The sequence below is a fragment of the Schistocerca cancellata genome, chromosome 9 (genome assembly GCF_023864275.1).
Source record: "Schistocerca cancellata isolate TAMUIC-IGC-003103 chromosome 9, iqSchCanc2.1, whole genome shotgun sequence".
NCBI classification, from domain to species: domain Eukaryota; kingdom Metazoa; phylum Arthropoda; class Insecta; order Orthoptera; family Acrididae; genus Schistocerca; species Schistocerca cancellata.
This window is the reverse complement of record NC_064634.1, coordinates 254,598,884-254,611,838: the sequence shown is the minus strand read 5'-3', so window position 1 is coordinate 254,611,838 and position 12,955 is coordinate 254,598,884. Positions and strand designations below refer to the sequence as shown.

Here is a 12,955-nt window from a genome sequence, read left to right as displayed (position 1 = left end):
TGGCTCTCTGCTGTTCTTTACACATATAAATGATTTAGGAGAGAGTCTGAGCAAAAATTTTAGGTAGTTTTCAGAGGATATCGTCATTTGCTGTATAGTAAAGTCATCAGAAGACCAAAAGCGATTTCAAAACGATTTAGCCGAAATATATGTATGATGCGAAAAGTGGCGACTGACGCTAAATAGTGAAAAGTGTGAGGTCATACACATGAATACTAAAAGAAATCCGTTAAATTTTGATTACACGATAAATCATACAGATCTAATTGCTGTCAATTCAACTACACTCCTGGGAATTACAATTACGAACAATTTAAACTGGAATGATCACATAGATGACGTTGTGGGAAAGGCGAACCAGAGGCTACGTTTCATTGGCTGAACACTTAGAAGATGCAGCAAATATTGTCTACACCATGGTTTTCCGTCCTCTGCTACAGTACTGTTGTGCGGTGTGGGATCCTCACCATATAGGACTGACGAAGGACATTAAATAGATTCAAAGAATGTCAGCTCGTTCTAAATTATCGCAAAAGAGTGGAGAGAGCGTCACGGATTTGGTCGACGCTTTGGGGTTGCAATCATCAAAACGAGTGCGTTCTTTGCTGTGGTGGCATCTTTTCTGGAAATTTGGATCTCCGATAATCTTCCCCCAAAACGATAATATTTTGTTACTGCCCACCTACACAAGAAGAAATGCTCATCGTGATAAAATAAGAACCAACAGGGCTCGCACGGAAAATTTAGTTTTGGTTATTCCCGATGCACTGCTCGAGAGTGGAACGGTAGGGATATATTGTGAAAATGGTTCGGTGTACCCTCTGCCAGGTACTTAAGTTTGAATTGCAGATGAAGAGTTGATGGAGATGAACAGATGGATTCAGCTCTATGAACGTTTATGCTACCAGCAGAGAGAAGGAGAAGATCAATCAGATGAAGGATGAGTCGGTGAACGTGAAGAAGTTGACCCCATTACAGTGGAAGAGCTTCAGAAATCCGTAAGAGACACGAAGAACAGAAAAACAACCGGAACGAATAAATATAAACGCAGAGCTATTACGCTCTGGACGCTGTTATAAATATTTAGCTAATGCTGGCAGAAAAAAGAAATACGTGAAGATACGTGCAACAATATGAAAGAGCAGACTTAAAACAATTTCGGAAATTTTCATTAGTGAAGAAGAAACAATATTTAGAAAATGAAGAGCAGCCACACACAATGTATTTACTTTGCGGCAAGTAATAAAGAAAATACGAAATGTAACGTACAAACACACGTAGATCTTATAATTTAGGTTGAAGCATGTGACAATGTGTACACAAAGAAGATTTGGACTGTAATGGAATGCAATACGTATCTCAGCAGCTTAGTAAATTCCAAAAGAATCCTGTACAGAGAATTAAAAGTTCTAATAAATCCAGGTGGAACAAGAACAGAATAAATTTTAATAAAGGTTTGCGACAAGGGCGCCCAAAAAGTTGATATTAATGACATTAATCTAAATTGGAAACAACACATACAAAAAGGTATCAAAATATCAAATGAGAGCATTTTAAATGTTTTACTTTATGCAGACGACCTCTTGAAAGTTTCAAGAGAAAGAAGACGACTTACAACGTGCACTGAACCAAGTTGTAAGTAATAAGACGTTGCGATTTCGAAAATCAGAGCTGAAGCAATGAATTTCTGGAACAAACATCTGGTCCGATCAAAAGTTGTTTTCTAGAATTTGGCTGTAGAACAAGTGTCGAGAAAAAGAAGAAAATGAACACAACTAGAGCAAAACCTGGAACTTGCTGTTTTCAGTGTTTCTTTAAATGAAATGTTCGAAAAACTTCCTAATCGTTAAGGATCACACATATTTCCATAAGAGCTACTACTACTATTAGTGAGGGTTAGAGTAAGCTATATCTGGGGGGAGGGGATCATGAAACGGCGGAGTGAAGAGAAGAGCCCGAACACCAGTAACATACTGTAACCCGTCCACTCTCAGAAGCGAACCCCACAGCCGACTCTGAAGCTGACTGCAGGACTGAAGACACCAACCACAACACTAATGAGACGCAGAATGTGTGTGCAGACAATCCGATCTAATAAGTAACTGATTACTTGGAAGAAAATGATAATGAACTTGTCTGATGAAACGTTCCTGCTGAGCAAGACATGCGCTCGTGTTCGTTTACATCGAGAGACTACGACAGCTTTGTAGCAGTAGTATAGGCTACTACCACTACTGCTACGTGCACTTCTACTGCTGCTGTACACCTGAAGCGATTTCAGCAGACTACTAACTGTAGACGAGATGATTCCTAATGAGTAGCAATTATCATAGCGAGCTTTGATTTTATCCATAATGTTTTAGCTGTTTATTGCCTGTTGGTTGCTCGTTATTTTATTCGTATTTGCTTCACTCAGTGGTGCTCTTTGCTGTTCAAAAACAATAAGATATGCTCATTCTACATTGCTAACTGTTTCTGTATGAAACTTTTGCAATAATACATACTGAATTGCAATCAAGAAATTTTTTGGGAAATTAAGAGGCTAAGTAAATTGTAACACTTTTAGAAATGAAAGTTGTTGAAAATGTGATACTTATTTGTACTATCAGTCTGAGAGAGAACGCACATTAGTACTAAGATCAGCACGTTTCATAATTTTCACCACAATTATTGTCTTGAATCTCAAAAAATGGCGGGTTAATCGTAGGGAACAATACCCATAATTCATGTCTTTCTTGAACAATGTCTCAAGATACAGTAACTATTTATTTCGTCTTCCTCTATGAGACAAAAGTCGGTGAGCAAAATTATATGCAAATGGTAGACATTTAAATTAAACGCGCTGGTCTCTGGTGTACCACGCATACTCAGCTAAACCAGAGATGTAGTTTGTTATATTTTAAAGTCTTGCGGCGCTACATCACCTAATCACAAGATATTTCTGAAAAATCGTTGACAGTCGTAACAAACTAATTCATTTATTTATTTATTTTCTGTATCTTCTCTTACCACGTTGCTAAACGGTAAGATACGAACTCGGTAGGAGCGTTATGTGAGTTACAACCGGGAAGAAAAATGTGCTAAATTTATATATATACCTTGGTAAACTTCACAGTACCTACAGACTCGCTGATTATATGCATGAAAACTTCGTTATGAAAGATACTTCTGCATAGACATCAAAATATGAGAGATGTTACAGTTACAGACGAGAAACTGTATCAGGAGGGAATGCTATCACACAAACGAGTGGCTGCGACGATATTTTTATTAAAAAAATTGTAAATATAAATAATTGTGTTACGGAAGGGAAAACATTAGATACCAAAACGCGTAGAATATGAAGACAGTGAATTTTTGAACATTTCACACAGTGTCTACTCCAATATTCGTCTTACTATACTTTTCAACAGTCTTTTACATTTTATATTTATTCTTGTCCAAACCATCCTACAGCGTTAACAGATAACCGAGACAACACATTATAGACACGTTAAATAATACATTGTGTCTCACTTGGTAAGAAAAATGTTTTTCACCGTGGTTCTGAAGTACTCAAATTCCTAAATTAGTCAAGAAAATAGCAGCCTAAATAGCCTTGTTATTTGCTCTGACGAAGTCGTCTAAGGAGCACGGTTCAACCAACTTTCTGCAGATTATATAGTGGGGTGGATGTTTAAATTTTACAGATTTCCTTTACATGGAAGTACGGCTGCTCTTAAATAATTAAGTACTTTCCAGGCCGTATAAGGGAGTTCTGAACCCCAGAAATTTCTCCTTCGGGTCGTCTCATGGGCCTAGTGGAGACGAAATAAACCACAGTTCTGCTCGGCTCTCCTTAGCTGGAAACGGGGTTGCTTTGGCTGATTGTAGAAAATTCATTTTCAGTGGCTGAGGGAAATGTCCAAACGTAGGTTGTCTGGGATATGTCTCCTGCTTTAACATTACAGGCTCTGCCGCCGTTTTTCTCCTTACTTACGGCGGAGCTATGCCCGTAAGCTGGTAGATCAGATTCACAGGGGTGGGGCAAGACGTCATTTGATGATAAATCCTGTCTCGCTCAGGGATACATCTATTTGCGTTGCATGAGTAGAGTTCCGCCAGACAAGGGGCTGCATATTTCGCAGCGGAAAACACACAGCACACAAAAGACTTACGAACGACTGTGTGTTGCGCTCCCCATCTGCTTTTTGTCAGATTTCGTATTATGTTGTTACGGGAGCGTACTTACGTGTTTCTACTCATACAGTGTCCCTTTTGGTAAACGGTGTGATCAAGCTTGACTCCCACGTATTTCTGGACAGAGCAACGTGAGAGGCGACATACTTCCCATTTTACAGTAACTCTTGAATAGTAAATGGGAGGGGAATGTTACATTGTTACTAAACCATCGTAAGTTTTACTGCTAGATATTTTATTCAGACAAAGGAATAATTTATAGTTTATGCACTAGCAAATTACAATGGTAAGTAACATACTAAACAAGTTCAAAATCTTCAGTTTTACACCATACACTGACAATACCACATCAGCGGGAACCGCGAATTGGTAGCAGTTGCAATCGTAAATTTTACGAGAGTTTAGTGATCTAGGTTTAAGTCCTCTGCCGGCCGGAGTGGCCGAGCGGTTCTAGGCGCTACAGTCTGGAACCGCGCGACCGCTACAGTCTGGAACCGCGCGAATCCTGCCTCGGGCATGTTAGGTTTAAGTAGTTCTACGTTCTAGGGGACTGATGACCTCAGAAGTTAAGTCCTATAGTGCACAGAGCCATTTGAACCATTTTTTAAAGTTCTCTCTTTCCATCTCTGTTGCTCAAATGGAAACTATAGACTTTGATTTTTTAGGGTTGGCCTTTAGAAGCTAATTATTCCAATAATGCTGCTAAGTTCTCAAGCACTGTCGTTAGTTTCTTTAGTCTCTTACAAAGCCAAGCATCATCTGACAGTATTTTCAACTAAACCGAAAATTAACTGTACGAAACGTTCCACTCAATATATCCCTATAGGATACATGAACTATGAAATACGATGAACAGCAAAATTTAAGTTATTGCACTTGTAAGCGAATCACATATTCAGTAACGCATCATTAACTTCGTCCCCTCCACTGACTTCTATAAAGTCTGCAGCTAAACATCTACTCGCTAATTGATTTTGCGATTGACAATATTAATCAAGTTAGAGAAACCTCAGGATTCCCACTCAATGAACGAAAGATAGAGGAAATTTCCGTATGTTACGAGCACACCCTTAACTAATGTACAAATAAAAGTGCAAACCAAATTTTTAATAGTTTCCTGCCATGAAGGCTCTTAGGAAATCTGGAAAGAATTACTTGACTTCGGAAATAAATTCAATAGGTAAAGCCGGTTTCTTTTCGTTTATAGCTGTTGCGTAAAGACGTAAATCAGGTGACAACTACAGGAAACGTGTAGTTTTGTTTCCATGGCTTATAAAAATCGGCACCACGCGGGATTAGCCGAGCGGTCTCAGGCGCTGCAGTCTTGGACTGTGCGGCTGGTTCCGGCGGAGGTTCGAGTCCTCCCTCGGGCATGAGTGTGTGTGTGTTTGTCCTTAGTATAATTTAGGTTAAGTAGTGTGTAAGCTTAGGGACTGATGACCTTAGCAGTTAAGTCCCATTATATTTCACACACAGTTGATCATTTTTTTAAAAATCGGCATTGGTACGCAGTACTCTTTTGCACAGTTTATAGCCAACGAAAATTCATCTAAAGCTGGAGAAATTTTGATAATGAGTCTACTACTTAATTTTTAACGATTAATTCTTATCTGAATTAAAGCTTGGCTGTACTTCTATTTAAGATGTTCTTCGGCAAGGACGTGCCGTAATTGTAAATCAAGAAAAGTAAAAATTGTGGTTTTGCATTATAGACGATTGAAAGTGTATGAAACAGGTTTTTAAAAACAATACAGTATGCTATATTCGCCAATCTGTTGCTGTTTTAGCAGGTCGGGGTTTAGTGACTCTAGATATTGAGCGTCAGTGCCAGACGGGAGCAAAGATCATTATTTTATCAGGGATGGCGGGAAGGAAGCGACATTTTGTGGGTGGTGGAGTGGTCATTCCTTGTCTCAATGGGTGAGGTGTGAGTGAAATACTGGTGGTTCCACTAACAGTCATTTATTATCCCAGCGTGCATATCCCGGTGACAGCTGATGCGACGACGGCTCGTGTTGCAGCGGCACGCCGACGGGGTATTCTTCCGTTCAGTACCGTACCCGTGACCCAGTGCGGCGGCGGCGTGGCCTTCATCTTCTGAATTCGCTCGTTGCGCATTAACAACCGGGTACGGCGTGACGCGGAGTGCTAGATCCCGGAGTCGAACCAGCGACCGTCATTTCCGGCGTCTTCTGGCCCCTAGATACACAGGTGACCCATTTGGTGACCGCAGTCCTCACGAGCCACCTGGGTAAGTACCAGACGAATTCCTTTCTGGTAACATCTGTGATGGCATCTTCTGCGTTGATCTATTGGCGTGGTACCGACATCCTCTTCTGTCAAACAGCGTAGTGGCAAGTCGTTGTAGCGAAGTATGACGTTCGCTGACTAACCATCGGTCTGCCCGTTCACGCGACGTTTCTTCATGTCTTCTTCCTCCCATCGAAGGACCTTCCAATGGACCACTTCAAAAGACCACCTCACGCACGTTCGTCGGAAGTATTTATTCGGTGTTTTTGCCAATGTCGCTAAGTTTTTAGGGTGGCGACTGACTCTTCGCTCTTTCATCTATGCTTCTCACATTGGGCTGAAACGCGACCAATGTCGACACACATGCCAGCTTTCTATTGTTTTGCCTCTATGCTGGTGTGGTCGGGCATTGACCTGTCGTCTCCTCCGAATCACCAGATACGTCACGCACGTGAGTTCAGTATGCTGACAGTTCATGGAGCATTCACTACTGATATGAGAACAGCGCTGGTCGTTGTTCTCCTTGGAAACATTGCCCGTCTGCTAAGTCGTATATTTGCCGAAGTGTTGACTGCTGCTGTGCAAACTCCACTGGTCATCGGCCTTCTCCAGTTGGGCAGAAACGTGACCAGTGTCTCACACGTGCCGGCTTTACTTGGTCGACCGCTGCCGCTTTCGAATATTGTAGCTTAACATGTCAAAGTCTCTAAAATGTTCACTTAACCTATACTAAGTCTTTACGTGTTTTCCTGCTTTGAGTAACCATATAAAATTAACAATTATTATTATTATTATTATTATTATTGACAGTTATTATACACTCTACGCTGTAGATAGAAACGAAACAGTAAACAGACAGTAGTAGGCGGTGAGATTACGGGTAACAAACTGGAGCCTTTTTTACGATTTCTTAGCACTACATGAACAAAGAACCGGCAAAAATTATACTAGTTTCCTGGACCAACTTCTGAAAAAATCATTAACTAAAGGGGAAAATAATCATATTCCTCCAGGCTAATGCACCTGCTCACGAACGTGCATTGGGAAAGGCAAAGCTGGGGTATTTTGTGATGTTAACTATTTATTTATTCCTGTACCTAAAAAAATAGTTAGTGAAATATCTTTTGAATCTAATGACGATTTTATGGCAGCCGTAGACGGATATCTCTTAGATCTTCGTTAATCACATGTCAGGTATGGAATCTGCTCGAAGGAAAATCGTTGGACAAATGCGTTCATCAAAGAGGGGATCATGAGAAAAATAATTTCTACTTCTACAAAAAATACATGTTATTTTTCTGATATGTAGCCAAATTTTTCACTTGCCCTCCTCTTAGAAAACTGCGGGTTATAAAAAGGAGTCTAAATGTTTTATTTCTACTGTAATTTATAGCATCAGAAACTCTCTTTAAACAGCTGGTGTTAATCCCACTTGAAGCTACAATTACAGACTTTTAAACTATGATGTAGCCAACGATATGGTAAACCACTATGCGTACGATCACTACGATTGCTAATCAAGAAAATTATAAACAACAAATTTGTCTTTATTTTACATTCGACTTTGCATAAACTCAATTTGAGATGAAATTTGTATTAAAGTCAACAAGGAGAACGTAGATGCAATGATAATCGATGTTCTTCACCTCGTCTACTTTGCAGTAACCATTTTCTGTTCTTTAAAACAGCGGAACAGCCAAGGGATTTCGTCTGTGGCTTTCTTAATAGTCACAGCTTCTGCTCGCTACAAAGTAGTGAGTAATTATGTTTTCTTGGGTTGGCTTCACAGTCATGTACAACATTTTTGGACTAAAAATGCAGCCTTAGTTATCTCTTTAATTCCATTCATTTCACCTGCGCTATCGATCTTACGATGGTCATTTTCAAGGGTAGAATTACATGACAATGCTCACAAAAAATTCTAAAATTTTCTCGCGTACACGTAGATTTTATATCGTAGTCACACACATTTTAAGCAATGGAATTCAACACAACTTCGGCATCATCTTCACAGTTTTCCGTAAATCAGCGTGCTAGTGCGTACAGATTTATAATATAACACCAAATGAGAGAGGGACAATGGATAGTGAGTACTGTTGCCAACGTATTAATGTTACAGCAGTAGTTTCCAATCCTTCATATACCATACTGTTGTTTTTTTTTAAGAAAATCTTAACTGTTGTATTTTATTTATGTAACTTTTTATGGAGACATGCGTTTAATTAAGTAGCATTCTGACTTCCTTCTGGAAGCAAAAAACAGACGCAGGTAAATGTAGATATCCGAAAGAGGGGCATGCAATTTTTAAATACGTCGATTTATCGCTTTATAAATACGAGAACTGATAAAGGAGAACTCATATTACTTATTTCGACTGTCGGACTACGTTTGTTTCATTATGTAACTAAGGGGAGGGTAAAAGTCGAAGAAATTAAATAAGTCATATACTAAACGCTAGTGTGCTGCTGGATAATTTACATCTCATCTCTAAATCAGTAACTTGTGTCTCTCGCCTGCTATGAATATATATACGCAGGCTTCTTTCAACTCGGTTGGATTAGGGCAGTGAGTGATCTGAAGTTTTCAACTGCATTTCGCACTCCCACTCGTCCGTCCCGCAGCGGTAAGGTCGCGGTTCAATCAGTGTTCACTTACACCAAGGCTGGCATCGAAATAAGCAAGCGGAAGAGGCAGGAGTTGGGTTCTGTGCAGTTGGCTCGTAAAATTAATTCTGTGCACAGTGGACGGCGAGCGGGTATGGAAACGCCCTACTCCTGGTACTCCAGCAGAGGCGCGGTCCTCAGAGTGAACATGCGTCACCTGTCGCTCGTCGGAGTGTGGCCTTTGAGTACTTTCCGTCTTTACGAAGTCTACGTCATCATCGTTTTCGCTATGGGCGTCTGGAACTTCGTCGAAGGTTCGCTGTGTGTCTCCTACAGCTGGCGAGACCTCGAGGCCACAACACTGGTGGCGGCCAACATGTTCACCATGGGCTGCGGAAATGTCAAAATGCTCTTCTTTACTCGGGACCGACGGCGGTACAACTCTATGGCCCGGCGCGTCGACTCGCTGATATCACTTCAAAGCGAGAGCTGCTCCAGCGATCCTGCGCTGGAGAAGATCGTCCAGACATCCCGCAGGCGAACTGCTCGCCTCACGCAGGGCATGCTGATCTTCATGGCATCGCAAGGCCTGGTGTGGTTCCCCATGCCGCTTATCGGCCACCCAGGCGAGCGGCGCCTGCCGTTTGCGCAGCACCTCTGGGACAACAACACCGCCTACTACGAGCTGTCTTACACCGTCCAGTGCGTGGTAGGCTTGTGGATGGCCCAGATCAGTGTCGGCATGGACTGCCTTTTCGCGACGATCATGATACTGGTAGCGGCACAGCTGGAGGTCCTCGCTCTGAGGGTCGGGAAGCTGAGGGTAGACGAGAGTGGAACAGGCGAAGGTCGCGAATCTTCCGTGGCTCACGACAAAATGTACAGAGACCTGTGTAGTTGTATCAAAAGCCATCAGGAAATACTCAGGTAGGTTACATTCAGCTGAATTCGTTATGTATGTTACGTGGGGGATTTTATAGCCTTTACTACTGTGCGTTGTGTCAAACTGCGTTACAAACTAAAGTGGAAAATAGCTAAATAAAAACGAAACTTTGTTTAAATTTAACAACATTGTAAGTCACACTGCAAAGATAGGAAAAACGAAAAATGTGCAGCTGTTTCTCTACATTCACATAAGACTCTAAAATCATTCTGTAATCCCCCTCCCCGTTATTAATCGGTTAACGCGAAATCATGACCATGATCGTGTGCGCCTAATACAAAAAATAAATTTTGACTAGATAATCGTTACTGAAGAATGGTTACCCGTTATTGGGGAGACATGTAACAAGTTATCCCTACGAACAACTTATTCCACTTCCTCTACTCTCAGCTTATTTTGTTTTCATTAATATACATAAAACAATGCAGTCTCACATATAAAGCGCGAAACAACAGGAGACCCACGTAACTCAAATATCAGCAACAATCTCAAACGAAACATTTTACAAATAATCAACAAGGTCGCCAGCCCAATTGGGTAATCTCTGTTCAATAGCAAAAAGATAATGAGAACACCACTGATCCTGTATCAGTTTAACTGCGCGTATGGCTACCAAAGATTCGCACACACGTTTCCACCGGTATAACACGATACGAAGTTCAAATGGCTGTGAGCATTATGGGACTAAACGTCTGAGGTCATCAGTCCCCTGGAACTTAGAACTACTTAAACCTAACCAACCTAAGGACACACACATCCATGCCGGAGGCAGGATTCGAACCTGCGACCGTAGCGTTCGTGTGGTTTCAGACTGAAGCGCCTTAGAACCGCTCGGCCACTCTGGCCGGCCGATACAAAGTAATAATGGGAAATGTAAGCAGTTGTGATGGTTAATAAAATCCAAACGCAGTAATCTAGAATAATAATAAACTCTCGTAACTGAAAGATGAATTTGGAGGCAACTTTTACTATCATAATAATTACGTAACCTCGCAGTAATGTTTAACTACAAGAACGAAGTTTCTGGAATTTGCAAGCTAAGCACGTTGAAGTACTGTAATTAATTTGGAAATCACTGACATGAATAGCTAACCAATGACCTTCAACATATCTCATATGCCGTAATACGAGTCAAGCCAACACAAAATACCACTCTGATAATTAGCGTTAAGCAAAGAGGGGGATAATTTGAAGCTTGACTTATTATGTTGGTTTACTAGAAAAATGGTATTTAAGTTAGCTTTGATTTAACTGAACTTGGATTTCTAGAATTAACTTCGCCTCTGATTATTACCATATAACAGAGCAGTTAATTTACTGAGGCGTCTTTTATATTTAGTCTCTGACAAACGTTACCACATTTCCCTAAAATTCCGTTACAGCATTACCTCAGTACTATTACATCATATTAGAGAAGTAATTTACTTAGGTTACCAAAATATATTCCATTTTCAACTTAAAAATAATAGTTTAAGTTTTACGTAAAGATAATCACATCATATTCACAATAAACGAAATTTGCAAAAACAAAACTCGTGTAGTTTTTTGCCTGATCTTATTTATTCATTAAGCCATATTCTGTCAAAACACATAAAAGTATTTCTCAAAGCATATATTATAACATCATCACAACTCAGTGTAAGTGTCCTTCAAATCAACTCGGTGAAACGTTATATAATGTGAATAAGCACTAGTTTCATTTACAAAAAGAATATCAGTAGTTTGTAATCGGTTTGTGATGCTAATCACAGCTTCATGTTCCTATTACATATACAAAACATGTGTAGTATTGTCATGAATGTATAATAAAAACATTATTTACAAGGAATACTCAGATATTTTTACCGTGAAAGCTGTAACGTCTGAGAGTATTATAATAATTAAAGTTTCTATAGTACAAAATTTTCTTAAATTATCTTCAAGAAATGAATATGCACATATACTAACATAACTGGCAGGCTTCGAGGGCCGGTCTTAGAAAAGTGTCGACGCCTCAGCTAGACAACGTGTCATTTGACACCATGTATGGAACATCCCTTTTTAAGCGGCATCCAGCTCATGAATAGACCAATGTTGCTAGATGCTCGCGAACCGTTCGCAACTGCTTAGAGGTGCTAGTTTTAGATCCCATACGACTGTTAGTAAAGATTTTCGTCGTTAGAACCATACTGTTTAAATCTAACTGGATTTCACAAACTGAAATACCCTTGACAGGAAGAATGATTTTTACTACTTAACAGGAAATATGTGTCTCACAAAATCGGTAACAAAAAAAAAAAAAAAAAAAGAAACAGAATGAATTTTGCCTCTATGGCAAAAAGGCAGGTAAGTAATACATTAGTAAAATGAACAACCTGAAAAATAATTCACTTAACATCCTCATGATAGTATTCTAATATGTACTGTTTCATGAACACTTGCATAATAGAATTCCATAAAAGTGCATGAGTTGTGTAAATAAAAAGTTAATGCTAGTGATAAGCTTAAAATTTACAAATACTTTTAGTTAATTAATCTATTAAATCCTTAATACATATGTTTCTGGAATATTTCAGGCATACATTTATATCGCAGCTCACACACTTATATGCAGTGCTAATGTTATTCTGGTAAGGACAAACTGTGCACTTATCACCTAAACTTTTAACCGCCCTTTTTATATCCGGTATTCCCCATATTATGTTATCATGGTATACACGTCTAGTTTTAGTTGGTTATTTTGATTCCACATAAAATCCACTTTTCCTTTGTGAACAAAAGGAAGTAAAATATCGTTATTTTCTTGGTCATACGTGCAGGAAAAGTCAGCACCTGAAACAGTCTTGTTCATCAGAGGGGAGACCTAAAGGGAGCTTTTTCAGAAGAAAATAGAGGATCACGATCGTAAAAGTCAGAAAATAAACATCTATATCTATTTCCTGCCCATCTACTTCTTCCTGTATCCCAGCATATTTGTGTTTACAGTTTGGATCAGCCCCTC

General features: G+C 39.8%; 1 protein-coding gene across 1 annotated transcript in view; it reads left to right on the top strand.

The window, feature by feature from the left end:
* Positions 1-9,186: 9,186 nt before the first annotated feature.
* LOC126101322 (odorant receptor Or2-like) overlaps positions 9,187-12,955 on the top strand; it is a 41,948-nt gene continuing 38,179 nt past the window's right edge. Inside the window, exon 1 of the mRNA XM_049911996.1 lies at positions 9,187-9,959. Within this exon, the coding sequence (XP_049767953.1) occupies positions 9,187-9,959 (773 nt within the window). The remainder of the gene's footprint in view (positions 9,960-12,955) is intronic.